The 25899-nt window shown below is 37.2% G+C and overlaps 3 protein-coding genes across 8 annotated transcripts in view; 1 reads left to right on the top strand and 2 right to left on the bottom strand.

The window, feature by feature from the left end:
• mtcl1 (microtubule crosslinking factor 1) overlaps nucleotides 1–6885 on the bottom strand; it is a 73761-nt gene extending 66876 nt beyond the window's left edge. For all 5 annotated transcript variants that reach the window (XM_016677442.1, XM_016677443.1, XM_007564181.2 and 2 more), the window contains exon 1: nucleotides 5155–6885. In XM_016677442.1, coding sequence (XP_016532928.1) covers nucleotides 5155–5934 — 780 coding nt within the window. In that variant the 5' untranslated portion in view covers nucleotides 5935–6885. The remainder of the gene's footprint in view (nucleotides 1–5154) is intronic.
• A 790-nt stretch (nucleotides 6886–7675) lies between these two features.
• rab12 (RAB12, member RAS oncogene family) lies at nucleotides 7676–16584 on the bottom strand. Of its 2 annotated transcripts, none has more exons than XM_007564177.2 (6): nucleotides 16191–16584; nucleotides 13840–13900; nucleotides 10940–11078; nucleotides 10660–10749; nucleotides 9819–9923; nucleotides 7676–9359 (listed from the first exon to the last, which is right to left on the bottom strand). In XM_007564177.2, the coding sequence occupies exons 1-6, from the start codon at nucleotides 16396–16398 to the stop codon at nucleotides 9252–9254; spliced, it is 711 nt and encodes a 236-aa protein (XP_007564239.1). In that variant the 5' UTR covers nucleotides 16399–16584; the 3' UTR covers nucleotides 7676–9251. The 2 variants fall into 2 exon arrangements, with proteins under 2 accessions (XP_007564239.1, XP_007564238.1); XM_007564176.2 differs by having other exon boundaries at nucleotides 16167–16583.
• Nucleotides 16585–17975: 1391 nt separating this feature from the next.
• Nucleotides 17976–24592, top strand: napgb (N-ethylmaleimide-sensitive factor attachment protein, gamma b). The gene is made up of 12 exons (XM_007564178.2): nucleotides 17976–18149; nucleotides 18361–18428; nucleotides 18526–18610; nucleotides 19493–19510; nucleotides 19595–19625; nucleotides 19696–19805; nucleotides 21002–21068; nucleotides 21154–21224; nucleotides 22157–22235; nucleotides 22567–22646; nucleotides 22730–22859; nucleotides 23682–24592. The coding sequence occupies exons 1-12, from the start codon at nucleotides 18094–18096 to the stop codon at nucleotides 23826–23828; spliced, it is 942 nt and encodes a 313-aa protein (XP_007564240.1). The 5' UTR covers nucleotides 17976–18093; the 3' UTR covers nucleotides 23829–24592.
• Nucleotides 24593–25899: the final 1307 nt, after the last annotated feature.

The following is a 25899-nucleotide window of genomic DNA, read 5'->3' as shown; positions in this document are numbered from 1 at the left end:
ATAAGGAAAATATGCAGTATGATACACTTATGTGGATTACGTTAATACTTTTAAATGGTTAAGCAGGAGCTCCAGTAATGATGACGTAGCATCCATATTTGGGCTGAGGCGTCTCATCAACATGCAGAGGTTTCTGTCCCGTTTCTGTTTGCTGCGTAGATTTCCCCAGGGACAGAGATCCCAACATGCGATGAAAAGACAACGAAGGAGGGAGAACCGTGTCAATTAAAGAAAACTAAATCCATCCTGATTTGGGAAAGCACTGAGGCCAGTGTTATCTGAGCAGGAAGCAGCTAATGACCTCGTAGACGGTCGAAGCGATCGATGCACAGGTTCAGAGCGGCACACTTAAAGAAAACCTCTGGTGTTTATTACAGGAGTGTTTGGTCCTGTTTTTAAAGACACTTTATCTTCAGCCATCAGCAGTTCTGATCGCTTAGAAAGGTTATATGCAAAATAAAAAGGTTTAAAGTGAACATTTTGTTCGTTTTTTCTCAATGAAATATGAGCTGGAAGGTTTTCTGACTGGGTTTTAATTTGCTACTAGAACTACGCCTGTCACAATGAATTTTACTGGACGATAAATCGTCCCAGAAGTTATCGTGATAAACGATAATATTGTTGTTTTGATAACATTTCCAGGTAATATAATGGTAATATCACAATAATGCAAGAACATATTCTGAAAATTAATAAACTTTAAATTCTAATGAAACTGGAAGACATTTTAAAAATAAATGAACAAAACAGCAGAAACGACAAATAAAATGAGTTATGAAGTCTCTGTACACCAGACTAGAGACTTTTATCCTTCCGTTTTTGGTACAAAAAAGAAAAACAATAAATTGTGCAAATGGAAATTATTGAGCTTGTTTTAATTTATCATGTCATTGATTTATTGATTTATTGTGACAGGTCTAATTATGAGGAATTAAATGTCTCTATGTTGCATAGATTGATCCAGGACTGCAACTAATGATTATTTTAGTAATCTGACGATTAATCAGATAAAAAAATTCTACAAAATAAAGCCACCTAATATATGGCAGAAATACCTTAAAAGATACAAATAAATAATTCAGTTCCTTTTGTAAATAAGAAAACATATATATATATATTTTGCCTGAGATGCAACAACACAACTGTCTTTTAGTGAATTTGAGCCTATTTTTGTTTTGCAAACATTTTTCGGTCTAATTAAGTTTCCTAAATTTGACTTTTTCTAATCCGTTTCTGCATATTTTTTAAATTTGAACATAAAAATTAAATTGTGAGCAACAAGACTGATCAAACTTAAAAGGAAAAGTTGTAAAGATTATGATATAATGTACTGTAATTAAGAGAAATATGACTTAAGTGCAAATTGAGGATTCATAAAACTTTTTAGGTAAATTATTAATTTGTAAAAAGGCGTTTTATTTTGTTTAATTCTTTTGTAACATTAATTTACCAAAATAAATATAAAACTATAAGATCTGAAATGTTATTTTAAATTAATTTTTTGTGCTTTTTTAGAATAACAACATTTCTAGTAGAAAGAACGATACAAGTGATATCGAAATATATTTCACAGCTTTTTGAAACCAAATCAGAGATTTTGTTTTGGTATAATTAACTCTGACATATCCAACATTTTTACTTATTACTGTTTTTATTCTATATGTTCTTATTTAGAAAGTAGTAATAAGTGGTGTAAAGTTAGTATTTGTAAGTAGTAGGGGTAAGTGATATTAATGTAAAGTTTTATTGCGATATTTTGTGGTAATATTGTGATAACGATAAAAGTGACAATAAAAACTATTACTTCTTTTCACATAATGATTTGTGTCACTAATTTGCTCACAGTAACTGAATTTAATGATATTAAATGCAGTTAAATATAATCAAACTGCATTAAGATGCTGCTTAATATGATTACATAATTTATTATGCATCAATAAATCTTATATTTATTGATAAGTAAAGATGCGACCACTGAACAAACAGTGGAAAAAATACTAAAACCTACAATATGGACAGTATTGGGTGGTTTAAACATAATTAAATTAAATTTATTGTGACAAGAATAAATCAAAATTCTTATCATGATAAGGAATTTATCATGATAAATTATGAACAATACGTTAAAAGCCCACTCTTAATTAAACAGTTAATATTCGAGAATCTGCTGGAGAAAATTAAAGTGACAGACCAGTTAATTGGATCATTCACAGACAACATTTGCATATATTTGCAGCTAAAGATAAATTTACCAGCCAATCGAGGGGAACTTGTTGCAGAAATCCAGCTGCATCCAAGCAAAGTCACACCAAATGAACACAAATTTGTTCTGCCAAGCTGCAGACTTTGCTTAGTGGGGGAAACTCGGTTATTTAGGTAAACATCTTTTTATGGGGGGAGGTTAGAGGGCCTCAGAGACCCAGCTGGCAGGCAGTGACAGCCGGGGTCTTTGAACGCACCCCCTCCACACACTGACATGCGACTGTCATCGAGTCCTGGGGGATAAAGCCGTTACAGCCAGAGGCAGCAAAGCTGATTAACTCTCCTGTGTCTCGACCGATCGAGACAGAAACGAGTGATCAAGTTTGAAATATTACTTTCATCTGTGTTCAAATGTAACTTTTTCATCTTCGAAATGGAAAAACTGAAGGTTCGTTTGTGTCTTTTTTTTTTCTTTTTTATCGATTTGTAGGTACATTTTAAAGCAGCGAATGAGACAGAAAGTCCAGTTTAGATTCAAGCTTTGTTTTAAAAATATGGTTCCTGTGTCAAATATCGAGCTTTTACAGATAATCTTTAAAGAAATAGAAAATTACCACAAATTCTTACTGAGTAATTTGGTCTAGTTTCGAATGCTAATCTATTAGTACACTTAAAATAAGACGAAAACTAACTTACAAATAATTTTTCAGCAAGAAATATTAGCTTGTTTTGAGTAAATTATTCCTAAATATTGGTTAAATAAATACTAGTTCCAATGCAAATTATTTTACTCATAACATGGAAAAATCTCTTCTTAAAAGTGAAAATCTGCCACCATTATAAAGGAATTATTTACTTACAACAAGCTAATATTTCTTGCTGAAAAGATACTTATAAATCAGTTTTCGTCTTCTTTTAAGTTTACTAATAGATTTGTTGTAAACCATAATTACTTGCATCAAAACAAAGACACACCAAACAAAAACAAATACGCAAAATATGTTTTACCACGCTGCAGATTTGCTTAATTTTATGTGTATGCAGTGAGAATATTGTGTCCTGCACAATCCAGCTCTCATCAGCACAGATGCATTAATCTGAGCAAAACGTGAGACTTTATGTCAGAACAGGCTTTAGCTTTGACTGAAACAGAATGAAAAATATGAAAAAAGAAAAAACAGGGGGAAGCACCAGGATGAAGCCTCCCCCTCATAAAAGTCCCATCAATAAAGGTCAAATCCGCAGAGATGGCTGAGAAGATTACCAGGATGACATGATGGATGGAAAACCAGTGGGAATGTGTTTAGATTTGAGATATAGATGAAAAATTAGGTTATAATAAAGCAGGTGAAAAGTCAAGGGCATCAATAACAATCAGCATTGAATTTTTTTTTGGGGCAGCCAGTAAAGGAGAAGACTGGGGCGACCCCTAAAAATCTGCTGCACCCTTCCCCCACTAATTCCCCCACCCGTGGTCAGATGGTCTTATGATTATATGCATAAACTGCGCATTATTTTCACATTCTGACATGAAACTGGTGGATTTTTTTGATCCTCATGTATTTGAGGCTTTGTCTGTGGAATATCTCTCCAAATTACTCGTGGAAAATTTGCATATTTGTCAATTTTTTGCAGAGAAATCTAAAATATAAAAAAAGAAAATGCAACTTAGGAAGCTGAAATATTCCTACACAAAGCAGCCAATCCAGAAGCGGCATCCATTTTCCTTTGGTGCTGATTGGCTGAACACACAAGAATAGAGATAAGGATAACTGCTAAGATGTGCTAATTAATGTCTCTTTTGGAAAAATCAACTGGAACGCTCTCCGGAGTCGGATTTCCCACTGGTGAGACTTCGCCGTTCAACGACATGGCCATTCATTGCATCAAGAGTATTAAGATGTGGTGGAAACATGTTTATTTTACAACACGCACATGTAAAAAATGCATCTAAAATTAACATGTTAGATGTAGCACCTGCAGCTGTAAACTGAACAAATTAAAAGTGATGCTCACTTAAAATGATGTTTATGAAAGTTACTGTGTTTACGGGCGCCGCCATGTTGAAAATCCAAAACTCAGTAAGTAACTTCTACAAAAAATGTATTTTACATATTTGCTAAATGTTGACAGTAGAAGACAGATAATGTGAAACAAAATATCTCCCAGTTCTAACTGCAGACATACATCACTCAGTCAGAAACATCCAATCAGAGCCGGGAGGAGGATCTTAGCGCTGTCAATCACTCTCATGCTCACCTCTTCCCTTTTGCTCTCTGCTACAACTGGTTCACCACAACATAGTCTGCCACTAATGCTAAGGCTAGTTAGCCTAGCTACAAATGACAGCAGATAAACAGTTTTCCTGGAGCGGTAAGTTGTTTCTCTGTTATTAGCACATTGATTGACATTGCTAAGACCGGTCTCCTGGCTCTGATGGGTTGTGATTGGCTAGTTAGCATGACCACCAATGACAAAAGACAATCAGTTGTTTCTCTGTCATTACCACATTTAGCAGAGAGTACATGAGGGGGATTGACAGCGTTAAGACCCGCCTCCTGGCTCTGATTGGCTGCTTTTAACTGGGAGTGGTGTATTTCTTCAGACAGCAACAGTAGCTCAGGGAGGAGGTGAAGGAGGTCCATCTTTTCACAGATTATCTGTCATATTGTACTTTGATGACATGGTGACATCTTCAACAATATATATATTTTTTATAAAAGTTAAATGCTGCAGCTTTAAACCTGGAGTCCTGACTTCAGAGGTAACTGGGACACAGTATAAGTTTCAACTCCCATACCTAACTAAAACTCAAAATTCTGCTACTTTGAATTTTGGTTTGACACCCAGACATAATTAGAGCCCCCATCTAGCCAACCACCATAAAACTTTCAAGAGGCGCCCCTGCATCTATCAGCTCTGGCCCAGGCTTTTATCAAACCCAGTCCGTACCTTGAGGTAGTCGTTTTCAGATCTCAGCTCGTCTATCTCCCGCAGCAGGTCGTCCTCGACTGCAGCCCTGCTGGTTCCTGCCGGTTTGAATTGTGCGCTGGTGGACGGTTTCTCCGGTTTCTGCCTCTCTCCCTGCGGCCCCGGAGCGGGCTGAGCCGGAGACGCGCCGGTGGGCGCCGGAGCAGCAGGATTATCGCCCACAGGCTGATCCCGGTCGCTGGAGCCGGTGCCGGACTCGGCGTCGCTGGCGGCCGGCGCCTGCTTGTGTTCGTCGGACAGCGGATCGGACGGGCAGTCCGACAGGTCCGAGCTGCTGTCCGTCTGGCTGACCCGGCTGAGCTGCGCGCCGGTCGGAACCCTGATCGGGGATCCATGGCTGAGAGGCCCCGGGGATCCCGCGGCTAGTTTGCCCTTCTTGCCTTTGGTGCGGATCGGACTGCTGGTGCTGTCCGGCTTGGTGCTGCTGGCCGCTGCATGCTGCGGCGCCTTCGTGGGTTTTTTCGTGGCGGGGGACTTGATGCTACTTTTTGGCGTGGCTGGTTTCTCTTTGGCCCCGGTTGTGTTGCGCCTGGAGGTTCGGTTCGGATGGGCTAAAGACGCCGTGGCAGACTGCTGCTGCTTGGCCAGTTTCGGGGACTTGGGGACGATGGCAGGTGGTTTGTTGGAGCGGGAGTGCACATCCTTGAGGAAAGGTCTCGCCGGGGAAGGCGCTCGGTTCAGCCTCTTCTTCTCCAACAGTTGGCTCTGCGGTTTGGAGTCAGAGCCATTGGAGCTCTCCATTATACAGGAGGATGATCAGGAAGGAAGCGATCAATCCACGGCACCGAGGAAAATCTCTGACGTGCGCCTGCAGGGAAGCAGCCAGGTTGCTCTGCTTTCTTCTTCCTTGTCGGTTTGGGGATGCGCATCCTGCGGCGGGCTGGATGCTGCTTTTCACTCCATCCAGCAACATTCACCAGGTTGTCATTGTAGTCCCCTCTGCCTGTGGAGCCTCCAGAGGAAACACTGCAATGAAGGAGAGGGGATTAGTGGCAGGTTGCATCTGCAGCCCGGGCTGCTTCAACTCAACTTGGGAATCACAGAAGTGAGCCGGAGTCAGATCCCTTCCTCCTCCATTCCCGTTTCATGCGCTCCGGACCCCAGCCAGTCGCTCTCCTTCACAAATGACACGTAAAATCTGCAATCGCTGCGGTGTGAGGCTCGACGCCCGTGGATTCCTGCGAGGCGCATGCGCTGCTGCTTCACACCCCTTGTTTTCTGTGGGACCAGGTCTGCCACGCTCTGCTGCGCATGTCCTGGCGGCTGTTGAACACCTTTTCACAAAGGGACAAATGTTTATGCAAAAGCCCAATAAAGGCGAACAGAATATCGAACCAAAATGTTCACAACAAACTTAAAGCAAAGTTGTGGTAAATTAGGTGGAAGCATTTTGATGAGTCATTTGCTTTTTTTTACAAGTAAAAATCTGAAAAGTATAGCATTGTAGGCGCAATGTTATGCATTTCACAGGCACACAGTGACATGTTATAATACAAGGAAGTAACTGTTACCTTGAATTATGAAAAAGTGTATATATCAAACATAAAAGAAAAGAAATGACTTTCCAATTTGACGTCTGTCTCTTTAAGAAGTTCCTTCTCTTTTAGACAGCTGCTTTGTCATCACAACAAACCTTATCCATTAAAGCTGCAGCATGCCACTTTTACAAAAATATGAACAGCCGCCACCATGTTATGAGACAAATAATCTGTGAAAAAATCTGAAACAACCAATCAGAGCCAGGAGGCGGGTCCTAGCGCTGTCAATCAACATCATGTACTCACTGCTATATGTGCAAGTGGAAAGAACTTACCTTGACGGGAATCTGCAGTGATCGGTGGCCATGCTAACTACCCTTACATCCTGCTATTGGGTAGAATCTGTAGTATGTAACATAAGCATGATTGACAGCGCTAAGACCCTCCTCTGGGTCCTGATTGGTCGATTCTGACTGAACGGTGTATTTCTGAAGTTTGCCTTTGGAGAAGACAGAGGAGCTTTATTTTTCCATCGATTATCTGTCTCCTACCAAACTGTGACGACATGGTGACATTTTTAACCAATATGAAAAAAATATGCATATTTAATAAAAGTTACATTCTGCAGCTACAAACTATTTACAGTCATTTTTAAGAGAGTTGGACAGAATAGTAACATTTATGATGAGTTCCACAGAGTTGCAGTTCTTCCAGGTGTTAGCTAATTACTGCTGCCGCTAGTCTGGAGGAACTGGGCGGGAAAGAAACCAACTGTTCAAGCTTTGCCACAGATTTCAAATTAGATTTAGGCCTGGACTTTGACTACACCATTTGAACACATGAATGTGCTTTATTCAAAGCCGTTTGATTTTAGCGTCAGGCTTCATGCTTGTCGTCCTGTCTCATATTTTTTGCAGACTCTTAGTTTTTTCTCCACATGATGCTGCCACTACCACAAACTTCCTAATCTCTCAGTCACCAAAAAACGTAAATAAACACAAAGCTTTAGTAATAAATATAGACATCTTTAATTGCATTTCATTAGTTCAAGAATGCCACAAGTTATAAATACAGTCAATCTGCTTTAAACCTTCCAGAGACTGGTTTTAACACAAAATAACAGACATACATCATAAAGGATACACGTCGCAAATAAAACGCAATTCTTTAAATGTATAGTTAAAAACCACAAAGTAGTAAAAGGCTTGGTTATCAGAACAAAGTCCACAGGGTTAGTGCCAAAACGTCGAGGGGAGAAAGGTTTCCTTTCCAAACGAACACCACTATCTGAAGAAATGCTCGCACTTCCAAAACTCAGGCGATAAAAATCCCAATTTTCCAGATAATTTCAGCGCAAACGGTGTCCAGCTGGACGATAATCTTATTGCTAGGAGGTTTAACTGAAAACTTAATGTTTTATTTTATTCTAGAAAAGCTGTCAGTTTGAGAGTTTCTTTTTTATTATCAAAACTCACAGTACTACGTTGCTACTTCTGCGATAATTTAATAACAAACAAAGCCTGAACTTACACAATCCACCAGACCAAAACGAGGGAGAAATGCAAGATTATTGGTGATCTAAACGTGGAAAATTAATAGAAAGGTTGTTAAGTTAGATGCAGTTTACAACTTCACCACTAGATGTCAGTACACTTAACATAATGGGGCTTTAATTGTTCACAATTCAGAAAAAAATCCCAACTGTGCAGCTCTGAGCCCATCAGTTTCCTGAGTCACACAAACACCAAGCAAGTCGCCTTCTACTGCTCCAACTTTTTAAGCCTTTATTGTTTATTCTTCCCCCCAAATTCATAAGAAAATAAACAAACAACAGAGAAGTATTAGTAACAAGAAAGGATAGAACCATGTCTGCATTCTGGCGGTATTACCGTCTTTAGCACAAATAGATCCAGGACTACATTACCCATATCTCCTTGCGTCTACAGAGCGTAGCCACATTAGTGCTAAATAAACTACAACTTGTGTTATTTTGTTTTCCTGCATGTCAGCTTAAAATGGGAATCTGGTTTTGTAGTGCAAAACGTTACAATTTATAGAAAAATAACTCCAGCCACATTAATACTTCAAGATAAAGTAGATCCATAAATTTATGACTTGGCAAAAATATCTCCACCTTATCCAGTAATTACAGCAACCACACCATATTTATGCTTAATCTGTCTCTTAGTAAAAACACGTCAAGCTTAAACTGAGCTATAGAGAGATGTGAGATGTAATCCCTTTGTCTCGGAGCGACTCGGATGATTTTAAAATTAGTGAGAGGTTTCCCACATGCCTAGTGTAACCGTCCAAACACTGAGGTAGTCTGGGTGTAGACAGGCAGGTGGTAGGAAGGTTCTCCAGGTGTAAGCGTTAGTGCGCTGCAGGTCAAAGTGTTCAGTAATGGAGGAGAGGAAGCAACAGAGAGGATAATACTGCTCGATTCATGCAACAATTACAGCAGCGGTCAATAAAGTGCTGCTGTGTACTGCCCCCATGTGGCCACGTTGGTGCGCTGCAGGTTTCAGAGAGCGTCTGGGGGTGTATGTGTGTGTGTCGGGTGTGTTTCCACACAGAGTCTCAGCAACAGCGCATGCGGGGAGGGGGTAGCTCCGGTGGCACTTCGGGTTCAGGCTGCAGAGACAGGACGCTGTTGGAGAGCTCCTTGTTGGAAACTTCAAGAGGCATCTGGGGGAAAAAAACAGGAAACTCAGCCATCCAGAGGTGAGAAAACAAGACAGAAATGGCAACAAACAGCAGCTTTACCTGCACTGGAGCTGGGAGATGTGGATTAAAAATAAAAATAGCTGATTTTTTTCAGAACATATGCAATTTTCAATTATAATAATCTAAAAAAAACCTTCCCAAATCAGACGGGATTCATTGAAAAACAAAATTTCAGTTGTTTCAAAACAAAATAATTTTATATAATATATGCAATTAAATGCCAATTCTTGGCTTTGCTGAACGTTACAACTGATCTCTCTTTATGCCATTAAATTATTTAAAATCTAATTACACTAATGGAACAATAAAAGATAAAAGTCTCTTTCGAAGGTTATAAACATAATCAGTTAAAACATAAATTCTTAATTCATCGTTTTACCTCATAAATAAATAAATATCCAAAATCCTAAACACTCCAACCTTGCTGAGAATGTCATCAACAAGCTTGACAAAAATCTCATCCACGTTAAAATTATCCTTGGCACTGGCTTCGCAGAAGCGCATCCCACTTATCCGAGAGGCAAACTGTAAAATACAAAATAAATCAGGAAATTCAGCTTCAGCATCATTAGCATTACAGGCCTGGAAAGGACGAGCCATGGGTAGGCCTGGCATGATAACAAATTTTACTAGACGATAAATTGTCCAAGAAGTTATTGCGGTAAACGATAAAACTGATGTTTTGAGACCATGTTCAAGTAATAACAGTGCAAGAAAACATTGTGAAAGATCAATAAACTTTAAATTCTAGTGAACATTTAACACTGGAGCTGGAAAACATTTAGATATCTAAAATAAATAAACAAGAGAAACACTGACGGTGTGCATAAGGAGTCTTCATGAATGTTATGAAGTGTAATTCGGTAAATAATTACACTTTTACTGAGAAGTTGCACTAAAAGTCCCATTATTTACTCAGTGACACTTTATGACAACAGTCAGACATTCATGAAGACTCCTTCATGTTCATGAACACCTGTCAAATAAACTGTCACTGACACATCAAATAACATTAATTATGATATGTAAACAAAAATGTCCTTCAGGAAAAAAAAGCTTTAGTTTAGTTGAGCCAAAAGCAGCAGGTTGAAGACTTTTATCACCCAGTTTTTGGCAGGAAAAAAAGCCATGCAAATGGAAATCATTGAGTTTACTTTAATTTATCGTGTGATTAACTGATTTATTGATTATCGTGACATCAGCTGGTAAACATGAGAGGAAAGTTTGAAGTTGTAGTGATGATGTAAAGACGTGAACTCACTCTCTCTCCTTGTTGTTTTGAGATGATCCGATCCGTCTCACAGTCCAGCTTGTTTCCCACCAGCAGAAGCTCTGCTTCCTCTGAGGCGTACTGACGCGCCACAACGAGAAACAGGGCAGAAAAACAGCAACTCAGAAAACGGCACTGGGCTTTTAGAAATGTACAGCGTCAACCAATGTTGGCTGGAAAAAACACGTTGGGTCAGTTAATTCGGTTTGGGATGTTTTTCACATTTGACAGGTGTCTTCTTAATCAAATACATCTGGTAAGTTTCTCTTACCTTGTCTATCATTTTCATCCATTTAGGAAGGTCCTCGAAAGTTTCCTGTTTTGTGATGTCATAAACCACGACGATTCCCTTGGCTCCTCTGTAGTAGGCCGACGTGATGCTGTTGAACCTCTCCTGGCCGGCAGTGTCCCTGTAGCAAAGAGATCAGACCACATTATTCAAAAAGGATTTAAATATAAACAAAAACATCAGTTTGAATCAGAAATAATTTACTTTCACGGGTCCTCATTACATTAAATGAAGATGTACAAGAAGAATCAGTCGAGGAAGCTTGTTCCTACATTATTGGTATAATCATTTTAATGGTTTATTGTTTTATCTGATTAATGACAGCTGAGAGCCGTAAAGTTATGATCCTTCATTTAGACGTATCAGAGTAAAGACGGTTGAACAAAAATGCCACATTTTTCAGATTTTTATTTACACAAGAGGTTCATAAACTACATATTCTCCTGCCACTTCAAATGTACCAGTTTGACATGAAAATGACAGCTTGTTCTTTCAGTAAACGGCTTTTTTGAGTCCTAAATTAGTTATTAGTTTATTTAAACGATTAATCACAATTAATCGTTCCAGCTCTAATCTTAAATGCAAAATGTACATAATTTTTGTATAGTTTGGCTTAATTCCTGCTCTGAAAAAGCTGTTCTTTCAGCAATTTTTTCTAAGTCTGCATTCTCCAGTTAATAATTAATCAATCACTAAATTAGTTGATTATTTCAATAACTGATTCATCACCATTTATCTGATTGATCATTTCAGCAATAGTTCTTATGAATAAAAATCTGAAAAGTGTGGCATGAATTTATAGTTAAGCTCTGGGTCGATTTTTTTTTTCTCAGATTAAACAACTACTAAATATATGATTATTTCAACAGTCGATTAATCCGATTAATTGTTTAAGCTCTGATTTAAATACATAGATTTTTGTAATTTTTACCATAAAAATGTCTAAATCTACAACGTACAAAGAATGCTTATGTATTACGACACAATCACATTTTAACAGGCGGTAAAACAACATAAAAAGTGGAATGATTGTATTATTAAACAGGTCTGTAATTATGATGTCATGGCTTGATGTCTGAATTAAATTCTCTGTTCAGAGATTAAAAGGAAGAAAAAACAAAACCAACAACCCACAGTTGTATTTTAATGACAGCAGTATAAGCAACACTAAGTGCAGAGCTACTGTACCTTCAGCCAGCTAGTCTCCCTTCTCCCCAGTGAGTCACAGTCAGGCTAACGAGCAGGAGAGTGGACAGACAGCAGCACAATGGCAGGGTTAGCCGAGACTGGACAAAGCTGAGGTGGAGCTTGATGACAGATTTCAACACGACGAGAACGCAAACACACACACACACACACACACAATGGGTGACAGCTGTCCAGATCAGAGTGAGGACTGGTAGAGGAGTGAGTTTGAGATGGAAAAGTGGATGACGGTTCGTCAGCAGCAGAAATGTGTTAGTGAAACAAGCAGAGGAAGTCCCACATCGAAGCTAAGCTCCGCGCGGCACGACTCGGATCCGAAAACTAATCCACAAAGTTCAGCTCGTATCATTTTTCACAAACAAAACTTACCAAATAAGCTGCATATAAATGAAATTCAATTAATCTAAAACGGGCCATTCTCCAAAGACAGGCTTTATTAGGAACTTAAGATTTACACTTCGTCAGTACCAGAACTGGGTTAATAAATATGGTTAAAAATGGAAAAAAAACTAAATTCAGAAAAATTAAAACGGGAGAACATTTTTTATTTAAAATAAAATCAAGGATAAACAGACTAAAGAACAGTTTCTAAAAGAACTGTTCTTGTACTGAACATAGCAAATATATCTTAAACCTGATCTTTATTTATTCATTTTTATTTATTTTAGTCTTAACATCCCAGCTGTTCTTTGTTTCTTGGAGAGTTGCAATTTTTTTTATATCCCTTTGTGCTTTATTTGTGCACAATGACAGTAAAGGCAGTTCTGACTCTGATAATTAAAGGGACGTCTTAATCTTTATGCGACACAAACGTAACGTTTACTTTCTTCTTCTGCGCATGCGGGTCGCTTCGGGGTCGTAAACCATTCACACAGATTACTGAAGCATTTATTTAGTATGAACAACCATACAAGAAACAAATAAGTGAACTTCAGTACAAAATTTAAAAAATAAATTCATTAAAAATAAAAATTTGGATTTGAGCATCAAGACCTTCAGATTTTAAATAGTATTGGGACAAATGGCTTGGAAAACATTAGTTAAATTATTTGTTGTATATGACGAAGCAATAGCAAAAAAAAGTAATCAAAAATGATAAATGTGAACTACTTTTTTTAATAATAGTGAATAAAATATTGCATGAGCAAAGAAATCTAGTAGTAGGGAAATGCTTTATTTTTATTTTTTACAAAACTAAATGCTTTCTTCCATTTGGGAAAATATATTTGATTTTTTGTTTGTTCTAGAGCCTAAAAAACATTTAATATGTAATTTAATTTAATCATAAATATGATTAAATTTTAGATTCCTATTCAAATATTCAGGACAATTTAAAGCTGTAAGAGAGACACAACTTAAAAAAAATACTGAATGAAACCAAACTGAACAAACACTTCATGAATATCACAAAGATAATATTTGGTAATTAGTGCTTCATTATTAGAGCACATTACTGCAGTGAGCTAATATATGTTTATTTTTTTAATGTATGTAAATCTTATGTAAAAACTCGCACTGCCTTCAAAATGCCTATTTTTTAATTTAAAAATAAACAAACAAACTATCTGCACAGGTCAGATGAGCCTTGCATGGCAGCAGCAGCAGCTTGGTTAGTGCAGGACAAAGAAACCAAGCAGGTTTGCATCAACTGCAGCTCATCCCAGAGGAAAACTCACCATATCTGAAGTCTGATCTTCTTCCCTCTCAATTCAACTGTCTTGATTTTGAAATCAACACCTGCAAAAGGAAACAGAAACGTGAATTCAGCCGAATACCATCCATGATTTATTTTATTTAACCAGATGAGTTCATTGAGAACAAATTCTCATTTTCAACAACGACCTGATCAGAAGACATTAAAACATTACACAGCAAAAAAGGAAGAATATTTTTTTTTAAAACTGACAAAAATACAACTATACTCTGTCTAACGATACTAAAACATTTTTAGAAGCATGTATATAATGTACTTTGTTTTTTACTGAGTTGATCAAGGTTGACATTGAAGTTTCTTCTGTTGCTTTCATTTTCATGCGAGTAGTTTCTGGGGGGTTTCCATTTGACTTTAATCTTGTTTAAATTTACCTGTGATGGATTAAAGTTCCTTTGATGAGCTTTTTAACATTTTATTACATTACAACAACAGACGTTGGTGCATTTTATTGGGATTTTATGGGATAAAAGAACACAGAACAGAACATGATTTTGTAGTGGAGGGAAGACTGCTTTTTTATTTACATTTTAAAAAATAAATCTCTGAAAAGTGTCAGAATTGACCTAATTGGTAAATACAGTTTGTTTGTAATTTAATTTAGTTCCAGTATTAATTCAGCTAATCTTTGAAGACAGAGATTTGCAGAAGATACAAAAAACAAATAAAAAAAGACTAAAGACTAGGATGGAGATTCACCTATCTGCTGGACAAAATCCCTAAATAATAATGTATAATTATAATTATAATTCTTCTCAGTTCTCATAAATTATAATTATAAAAATTGTTGCAAGCATTCAGATTTGAAATTGAGCTCCTCTGTAGGGAATCTCAATCAATCACTTTATTCTCCACATTAAACACAGGACACACAAAAAAACAAACAAAAAACCCCAACAATAAACAAACCCATAATTTACCAAAAAAGGAATAGGCTGAAGCCAAGCTTATTCTTGCTTACCCTATTTTATACCCAACAACCTACCAAGACATCTTCACAATACATACAATCTGACTGAGTTTGTGCTATTAATTTATATAGAAAGAATGGACTTAAATTCAGCTTTTAGATGTTCAAAGTTTGCAGAAAAATCTGCTTGACAGAGAAGAACAGCAAGACAAACTCGTCTGCAGGGTTGGGTTGGTTGTGCGGAGGTGCCTGGACTCTGTTGGGACTATCTTTGAGAGGCTCTGCTGGAGGCAGGCACAGAGCATCCCAATCAGTGGCCTGTGACAGTCACCCCCTCCAATCAATCCCAGCTGGGCAAGAGAGCAGCCGCAGCCAAACGTTCCTGGGCTGCAGGACTGAAAATTTATCCCCAAAGCCACAATACAAAAGAATAAAAAACTCCAACCATTGGTAACCAACAACCTGACCGAATCTATTTTACTGACATCTGCTACGTTGGCTAAGTGAGATACTTTGAATTTTACTTCATAGTTTTACTTTATTTTGTGTTACTTAGAGAAAATAATTTCTCTGAGCTCTTCTACAGCGTTAAATCTGAATTTGAGGGGTATGACAACAAGTAGTAAACAGTATAGTCTACTTGTTGCATATTTGAAAGTACAATAGGAAACACAAGTTAAGAACACAGCAGACTTATATTACAGGATATAAATAAACATTACACGGGATAATGCAAAACATTTCCACAAGTGGCCTCTGATAAAGTTAACATAATATCAAAGAGCCTTTGCTGGGTCACAGGAATGACAAGACAACATGGATCTCCATCATAGCAGCTGCTTGTGTGTGACTATTTTGGGACTGGCCATTGTGGCTGGCTGGGGTCCAGGTCACAGGACTGTTTACAGGGTCGCAACAACAATTAATTTTACGTTTAAATAAAGAAGAAAGGCACATTCTTTATATCAAAATGATGCAGGAAAATATTCAAATTTAAGATGGAGGAAAATGGGAACTGGGGGCTGAACTAGACCAGACGTTCGTCTCATAAAATCTTCGTATTTTTAAAAAATCTTTATATCAATTCACGCTTAACACGTATATTTTAATTGGAACTATTAGCTATATAGATAATTTTTAGACCATTGGAAACCTATTAACACTATGGAAAATAAAACTTAACTCTATTACTATAAACTTCACTCTGTCGTCTTAAACCTGTTAGCATGAATTAGCTTCTCACAGGAAACAGGGAGTAAAAAGCCGCATTTCGCTCATCCCATCGTGGTTTTAATGGCTTTTCAGGAAGTAGTCGGATCCCGTTTTTAAAACCAACTGAAACTGCCTGAATAAAAAGTAGAAAAAACAGACCCTGTCCTCACCTACTGTCGACTTGCATGACTCACAGAAAGTATCGTCGGTGAACCTCTCCATGAGGCTGGTTTTACCCACTCCACGGGAGCCAATAATTATAATCTGGAGTTTAAAGTCAGCGGGTCGGGGAGGCATCTTCCTGCGGCGGGACTGAGCCCCCAGAGCGGGAGACGAGTTCTCGTAGCCTCCGCTGCCACCACCGGCAGCGGCCCTCCGCGGTATATCATATCTCGGATCCATCAGTAATTCCACATTTATGACAACAAAATTAACATATGAACAAACCTAAGCTGAGATACTGCCAAAGTAATTTGCTACTTCAAACTTTCTTTATTGTCCAGAGAAGTTAGGGAAAGTTTGTTGCCCGCTGATAGTTGTTGTTCAGCCATTAGAGACCCTGGATGTCATTGCGTCATTTCCGTTTCCCAGACTCATTTTTATCCAAATATTTGCTTCTAAAAACCACAAAATCTAAGAAAGACAAAAAAACAAACAAACACAAAAACTTACAATTTAACGTTTCCTTGTTTCCGCTAACTGAAAGATTAATTATTAAGCCAATAAATCCCACTTTCTTCTTGCAGTTCCAGGGAATGGAATGGAAAGGAAATATTTAAAAACTAGAAGAATAAACGGTTTAAATATAGTTCATTTAATTTTTTCTCCTTTAATTTTATTAGCGGTTGGCATTTCATTTCTTTGCATCTGATAATGTTTGTGTCGGAGATAAACCCTGAAACCGTAGTGTCTCAGGGAGCTTTACCCATTGCGGTCCTAGATGGGGACCGCCAGGGGCCAGTGCCCTTGTAGAATTTGTCTTGATCCATTTTATGGCCCCTGTGCAGAAGACCTACTACTAAATCAAATTGTTATTATATGCGCTGACACAGAAACTGTAACTAATTGGTCTCTACTCAGTTTTACTATATCAATTGAATTGAAAATTAAGCTGTTGATATTTTAGCTTCAGTCATACTGAGATAGGATCACAGTCTTCATCTGTGAAACCTGAAGCTCTGGAGGCGCAAGTGACTCTGTGGCTCACAATATATTAAACAATTAAATATTGTCTTTTTTTGTTTCATTATTTTGTTCTGTGCCCCATTATTATCAGAAATCTGAGATTGAAGTCAGAATTCAGATATAAAAGTCTGACTTAATTCCCAGAACTGTGATAACAAAAGTCTAAATTGTGAGAAAAAAAGTTTGAAATCTAAGATAGAAAGAACTAAAAATTCTGAGATTAAAGAGGCACAATTCTGAAAAAAAGTTAAAATTCTGAGTAGAATCATAAGTCCAAGATTAAAGTCAGAATTTGGAGGTAAAAGTTTGAAATCTGAGATGGAAAAAAAGTAAAAATTCTGAGGAAAAAGTCAGGATTTTGATATTAAAATCAGAAATTTGACATTGAAGGCTGAATTTAGAGATGAAAAAAAGTAAAAATTCTGAGATTAAGGTTACAATTCTCAGAATAAAATCAAAAGTCTTAGATTATAGTCAGATAGATGCCTGAGATAAAATCCATCCATCCATCCATTTTCTGAACACCCTTGTCCCTCAGTGGGGTCGGGATGCCTGAGATAAAATTCAGACTTTAATACAAGAATTATGAAAAAAGGTCAAAATTCAGAGAAAAAATATCTGATTTTTTCCCCAGTGCCCCTAATCCGTTTCTTTACATTTCTTTCTTTATTTGTATTTATTTTTTTGTTTCTTTATTTATGTATTTTTTTTAACTTTGATTTAAATATTCATGCTTCTCCTCAACTTTCACGTTGCATTCGTTCTCGCGCAGACGTTTGTCCTCCGCGGCACCCGTAGGCTGCGACATCCAATGACGTTTCTGTTGAGGAGGAGTTCCTGTTAATCCAAACACAGACGGGAGCAACATTCACGGGATTATTATCGATACCAGGACCGTTGAAGAGCGTCGGGATGGCAGCTCAGAAGATAAACGAAGCCCACGAACACATCGCTAAAGCGGAGAAATGGTGAGAAACGGCAGAAATGAGGAGGTTTATCCGCGGAGCTAGCAGCAGTTTATGTTGATGTAGCTAGCTGCTGTAAGGCCACCGTAGCAGCTTCCCTACATAATACTGCGACATTAATAAACATTTAATAGACACTTATTCTCAGTATTAGTATTTTCTTATCATGGTTGCTTAGCCTGATTGTTGTTAATTCATTATTTTAATGTTGTAGCTTAAAGACGAGTCTGACAAAATGGAAACCTGACTTTGACAGTGCGGCATCAGAGTACGCCAAAGCAGGTAACACAGATCATAAACCCGGTTTTATACCTGGAGAGAGAGAAGGTTTTTAACGAGTTTATAGTAAACTGGCTGTGTGTTGGTCTTTTGTTTGCAGCTGTTTGCTTCAAGAACGCAAAGCAGTATGATCAAGCTAAGGATGCCTACCTGAAGGAAGCTGAGTACCACACAGAAAACAAGACGTATCCTGCAGATGGCATTTAAGACCCATTACAAACAAAACCATGTTTAAAGTTTTACACCACAGCTCATTTATCTACGCTCTGCTGCCATTAATCACCCAGATCTTTCTCTATACTTCTGTAGAACTTCACACAGTTGCTAACAAATTGTTCTCCAGGTTTTTTAAAGGTTTTCTGTCAAAGTTTGATTATTTTTTCACTCATCCCGTATTTGTCAGCTTTATGCTGACCTGGACAGCATAAAGAAGAGCCCACAGCACTGAACCCCATTGAACCAACTGGTTATTCCACCAAATATTGATTTCTGAATCTTCCTGAGTTAAAACATTGGAATTGTTGTTTCTAAATTAATATGAACTTGTTTTCTTTTCAGAAAGCACTGCATCTTTTTTGTTAATTTGACCATTTCACGGACAGTTTTGTTTCGGTTTGACACATACGGTCTAGTTCTTTGTTCAAATGTTTTAGTACACTTAAAATGAGACAAAACTAACTCGCAAGGAACTTTTCAGCAAGATAAATGAGCTTGTTTTAAGTCAATATTTACTTAATATTAATAAAAAAGTTCAGATTATTTCACTTATGACAAAATTTCTTTCCCATTTTATAAGTGAAATAATCTGCCAATGGAACTAATACTTTTTAAATCAATATCAGTTAATTATTTACTTAAAACAAGCTCCTATGTCTTGCTGAGAAGTAACTTGTAAGTTAGTTTTGTCTTATTTCAATTTCACTAAGATATTTGCCCCAGTAACCAGATCAAAAATACTTGGTAAGATTTTTAATTTTTCCTGTTGTAATTAAAAGCAAAGATAAATCTGCCACTGTTTAATGTCCATTTTAAGCATGTTCTCCACGTTTCCTTAACTTGATCTACAGACTCTTTCATGCTGCAAAGTAAGTATCATTAATTATATTTAACCCGCTGCAAACATGAAACCCGCCGTTCGTCTTGTCTCTAACTGCCCTCCTCTTCCTCAGGGCTATTGAGCAGGCAGGGATGATGATGAAGGTGAGTGCTGGCAGGATCCACTGGAAAGCGATATTTATCCAGTGTGGATTAACCTGCCTTGTTACAACAGGAGCAAAAGAAAATGCCAGAGGCCATCCAGTACATAGAGAAAGCCTGCATGATGTACATGGAGAACGGGACTCCTGACACTGCCGCCATGGCCTTGGATCGGGCCGGAAAGTAAAACCAACACCATTTTCTCTTTAGAGAAGCACAAGAGTTAACTTACATGATAAACAGTCAGCTGACACTCTGGTTTTCATCGTTGTTTGCCGCATTACGACGACACCTTTGATGCAAAGGTTTTAAATTCCAGCCCTTAAAGACTTGATGCCTGAAAATTTAACTCAGTTAATTTAAAATATACTTCATTTATCTTGAAGGTAAATTAAATGTTTTGTAACTTGTGTAGTTTTCTCTAAAGAGCTTCTGGAAGGATCTCCTGTAGCAGTCTGCATTACAGCTCTTCAGAAGAAGCCTCTTATTGAAGACACTGTAATTATATTACATAACAGCCTCATGAAGAGATTGTCTGTAGGGCTGAATGGATTAATCTATTAAAGTAATCGTCAACTAATTTAGTAATCAATTAATCGCGATTAATCGGACTCAAAAAGAGACCATTTGCTGAAAGAACAACATAACCAGAGCAGTAATTAAATCAAAATTGTACAAAATGTATATAGTTTTTGCATTTAACATAAAAACTTGAATGTTTTACCCAAAATTCATCAAGTGGCACTTAGTTTTAACTTCACCTGGTTTAAATTCACTAACAAAATGCAATATTGTTGCATTTCAGGCAATAAAATGTTTATTTTCTTATTTAAAAAGGAACTGAATTATTTGTTTATTTCCATATTTGAATGCATTTCTAATGTATAAAAAAAGACTTAAGTGATTAAATGAAAAATATGAAGAATGTGCAATTCTTCATCCGATTAATCGATTAATCAATAGACTAATGGATTACTAAGATAATTATTTGCAACCCTAATTGTTCTAACTCTATAAGTCTTTTTTTAAATTATTATTAATAATGTAATTATTACTATTAATAATTAGGTGAATCCTGAATGTGTTTGGTTGTTCTGGAGTTTATTTAGGATTATCAGAGTACAAATTGTATTAATTTTTATTTGCAAAATATTTTGAAAACTAATAAATTTCACAGTTTTGCAACACTTTTTGTTTGTGTGCCAGATAAAAACATTAAAATACGCCGAGGTCTGTGACTGTAGCACCTTAAAATGAGAAAAACTTAACAGATATGAGAACCTTTGTAAAGCACCGCAGCATTTTAGCTTCTGGTCATAAAAACAAACGGTGCAAACAGCTGATTTTCCTGTGAACTAAAACACATTTTTCCTCCTCAGACTCATAGAGCCCATAAATCTAGAGAAAGCTGTTGACCTTTACCAGAAGGCGGCAGGTGTATTTGAGGTGAGAATTTCTTTAAAAGTTGAATAATTCAGCTTTATTGGTTATTATGCTGTTGCTTAACGACATCGTGGTGCGACATTTGCAGAATGAAGACCGTCTGCGTCAGGCAGTGGAGCTGCTGGGAAAAGCCTCCAGGCTGCTGGTCAGGTTGAAAAGGTGAAAGATTATTTGGTTGTAATTTTCCACTGGATTGTTTAACACAATTAGTGTTATTTTTGAGGATTATTTTTTATTAATTACCAACTATAGTGCTCAAATAAGCCTTTTTGTTGCCTTTTTTAGGAAAATATCTAAATGTGCGCAATTATTGTGCAGAATTATCACACAACCAAGTTAAAGACACATTTTTCCATCCCACTTTTTAAAACTATCTGTTTAGGTGATGCATAAAGTTTGAAAATATGCCTGGAAATGATGATGATGTGTTGAAATTACTAGGGCTGTAGTGATACATGATATTCTGCTCACGATGCGATATATATTGTGATATCCAGCAAACGATACAATTCAATACGCTTTTGCGATTTTCTGAAAGATTTTAGAGGGACAGAGTGATTTTGGTGACATTTTGTGACTGTTATAGAGTTGCATTGAATTAATTTAACTGAAAACTGATTAAAAGCACCAACTACACAATACCTGGCTCTGGTTGGACATGGACACAGACTTAAAGTCGACAGCTGGATAAAATGAATCAAAGAAGTGGTGAGAAAACATGTTTCTTTTAATTGAAACAGTACAAACTGTAGCTTACATGCATTTGTAAAGTAAAAGTGCACCAATAACCTGCTCTGAATAGTTTGATACCTTTTTAACCTTGACACTTATATCTGAAGGAATCACTCTAAGCCTGATGACCTAATCACTCTCCCGGCGAAGCAAGCAGTGAGTGAGCAAGGCGACAGATGGATGTTACGATACTTGTGGATGAATATCGAGTTTTTTTCTAGGAAAGAAAATATTGATATATATCGCAAAATCGATATTATTACACAGCCCTAGAAATTACTAACCTACATGGTGGTTGCGATGTAGAGTAGATAATGTGATTATGATTGAAAAGTGATTATTTTATTTATTTTAAACAGGCTGGATGACGCTGCAGTCGCTCTGCAGAAAGAGAAGAACATGTACAAAGAGATTGAGAACTTCCCCATGTGTTTCAAGGTGGGTCTGCTCAGGTTCTGGTTCTGGATTGACCATGTCTGATCCTGAAGGGAAAGCAGGCAGAACTGCTTTCCCTTCAGGATCAGATAACTGAACAGATAACTGATCAGTTATCTGTTAAGATAGAAAAGAGTTACAGAGTTTGTTCCTTCCTTCTTTTTGTCAGAAATCTTTTAGTTTTTTGATAAATTCTTGGTTTTGTCATGAATTCTTCCTTCCCTCTTTTCTTTACATGAACTCAGTTTAAAGCGACCAATTAAAACTCAGAGTGTTAACTAATTGAGTCCCTATCGCTGACCCGACCTCCTGATCTAATGTTCTGATGCTTCAGAAAACGACGGCCCAGGTTCTGGTCCATCTTCACCGCGGCGACTTTGTGGCGGCTGATAAATGTGTCCGGGAGAGTTACAGGTACGGGAACGCTCCGCCGTCATCTTTAACTTTACGTTCATTAGCCAAGGTGCTGGTTGTATAAAGCGTTGCGTCTCCGCCAGTCTGCCCGGCTACAGCGGAAGTGAAGACTGCGTTGCCATGGAGACGCTGCTGCAGGGCTACGACGAGCAGGACGAGGATCAGGTCTACCGTGTGTGCAACTCCCCTCTACTGAAGTACATGGACAACGACGTGAGTACTCGGTATCCTCACGGCGTTTCACATAACTTTTACTTTTGCACAAAGTAAGGTGTAATTGAGAAGTGGAAGGAAAACTACACACAAGTTTAAATTTTACCAATAAAAATCTGGGTACAAATCTGTCTCCATGACTTGAATAGCATTTGTAAACACGAATGTTCGATTAACAATTAGATTTAGTTTTCTTCTGTGAGTAAATGAAAAACATGCATTTTTTACACAATTAATGGACCAAGCGTCAGAATAATAAATAGAATAATCAATAAAATTGTTCGTTGCAGTTCTACATTGTAACATTGTGTAAAGACTATTACAATGTAACAATAAGACTGCATTAATTACCATTAAAAAATAACTTGCAATTAAGTAAGTATTGGCTAAACTCAATGTAATTTTTATATTGAGGTTGTTGTCAGCAGGTGCTGAAAGTCTCTAATAAAGTAACTTGTAATCTAACTAAGTTAGGAGTAAACAGTAATCCGATTAAAGTTACTTTTTCATCACCGGTTACGAGTTACATTGTTTTACAATGTAAACTTGTAAAATGATGATTATATAGTGTTACATCTGTAAACTGTAATTGTTTCTACAACTTTATTTTACAAAGTTGCCTAATTTATTGTCACTGAAACACAAAAATGAAATTAGAAAGTGTCTGTAATATAAATATGTATATAATGAGTTAATAAGATTGTTCCTACAGTTATAATACCTTTAATTCTCTTTAAAGGTTGATCTAGTTCATGACATTGTCTCACAGTTTATGTGGTAATTACAAAGATATTTTCTTAAATTCCTTTTCTGTATTTCCAGTACGCCAAACTGGCCATTTCCCTGAAAGTCCCTGGAGGAGGAGGGAAGAAGAAGAAGGCTGCCGCTGCGCCACAGGGTGGCGCCGGCGGGGCACCTTCAGCTGCAAAGGACGAGGAGGATGACGAGTACGAGGGCGGGTTGTGTTAACCGGTCGCCACCAGAACCTCCTCTGGGTTCAGAACCTTTTCAACCCGGACGTTGGCCTGTTTGATCTCTAACAAGCTGGTAAAAAACCCAAACGGTTCCAGCCGGTGCGGCAGAAGAGAATATCGGGCCTCTTAAGTTTGTTCTTCTGCCTGGCGTAGGAACCTGTTCTGTTTTGTGTCGTCTCGGTGAAGCTGTACATTTTGCTGTTATTGTTTGTGGGTAGATTAATAACTATAAAAATACTCTAAACGCGACTGGCTCAGTGGATAGGTGTTTTATTTGTACAGAGATAATTTATTCAGTATTCACGGCTGCTGGGAACGATACTGAAGCAATATGCAATCACACTGGTAATAATGCATGTTTAAAAACAATAAAATCAAAAACATGGTCATGCAAAGTCAAATATGATGCATTTAAGAATCTTCTAGAACGACCCTGTTGTCTCAGCATCAGTGATTACAATAATAATCAAAATATACGCTAAGTTTGTTCTTCTACTTCGAGGTGTGTGCTACCTTAAAATAAAGAAATATAGTCCTGTGTGTACCGCTATCTTTTTTTTGCAATGTATAAATCAGAGAGACTTAAATGGAAAACACAAAAATGGGACCATGATGTGTTTATACATTATCTGATATCAGGCTTATTGTGGCTGTTTACATTTTTTATTTATTCCTTTTCCCCATCATTTCCTGTTTACTCCTCAACCAGATTCCCAAACTTTGCACACTTCTCAATAAACCTGTTTTGTGGCCCTCGAAGGCTCTTGATGTGTTTCGCTTCCTTTAAGTATTGAGCAGATTTTCCACATCAGTCGGAGTCTAACGGCAGACCCAGAACAGCTTTCCATCCCTGATGAGGTTAATGCTTTCTGTCTGTAGAAGTCAGATTTAATGTGTTTGCAGTAAGCGACTGCAGCCGAGCATTAGGAGGAAACGAGAGTTAATCCAAGGAAAGTTTTTTTCTATTATGAAAAATCCTATTAGTCTTTTCCACAGTTTAGTTGCTTCAAAAACAGATATTTTAAAAGTACAGCTGTGCCTCAGGTTCTTTAAGAAATCATTGAACAGTTAATTTAATTCACTAGTTCAGTTTAAAAAAGTGGAACTCACATTTATTATACTCACAGTGATGCAGTTCAAATGCTAATTTTAGATAATTTTGATGAAAAGTCCTCACAGCTAATGAAAACATGAAATCCAGTTTTAAGAATATGTTTATTTACGGTACAGGATATCCTTCTACTACTTGACTGGAGCTTATTTTGTTTACATTCCTTACTAGAGAGGAGATCATGTTATTTTATTTTTTCCAAATGCACTCTGGATCTTGGTGTAAATTTACTTGTAAGTTAGTTTTGACTTATTTAAAGTGTACTAAGATATTTGACCAGAAACTAGACATATTATTTTGGAAGTGTGTGGTGGATAAGCAGAGAAACTGGACTCACCAAGGAGAGCTTTTAAGGCCCTCCAGAAGATGCTGGCTTGCTAGGTCTCCAAGCTGCTACTCCTGGCGTTTTCCTCCTTAATTGACATATCGCTCTTTAAATCTCCTCTATATGAACAAAAAGGAAAAATCTTCCCACATGGGTACAACACAGAATTTTACCAAGTATTTTTGGTTTAGTTTCTAGTGATAAAACAAAACTTACAAGTAACTTTTAAGCAAAACATAAGAGCCAATTCCTTAATATTGATTTAAAAAGTACTAATTTCATCTGCAGATTATTTCAGTATAACGAGACATTTTCCCATGTTATATGAAATAATCTGCCAATAGTAGTAGTACTTTTTCATAAATATGAAGGAATTATTTTCTTAAAACAAGTTCGTTTCTTTCATAAAAGTTACTTGCAAGCTAGTTTTGTCTTCTTGGTTTTACTGGCGGTTGGCAACAAACTTTTAGCAGCATTACCGCCACCTACTGGTATGGAGTGTTGTTCGTGATTCTCTCTCTCTCCCATATATATAAATATATATCTTCTCTCTATATATATATATATACACACAAATACAATTATACATAACATCTAGTTATCATACACATTCACAAACACACCTACTAT

The sequence above is a fragment of the Poecilia formosa genome, unplaced genomic scaffold, assembly GCF_000485575.1.
Source record: "Poecilia formosa unplaced genomic scaffold, Poecilia_formosa-5.1.2 Scaffold156, whole genome shotgun sequence".
In the NCBI taxonomy this organism is placed as follows: Eukaryota; Metazoa; Chordata; class Actinopteri; order Cyprinodontiformes; family Poeciliidae; genus Poecilia; species Poecilia formosa.
The sequence above is the reverse complement of the archived record's forward strand: the minus strand, read 5'-3'. Positions and strand labels throughout refer to the sequence as shown.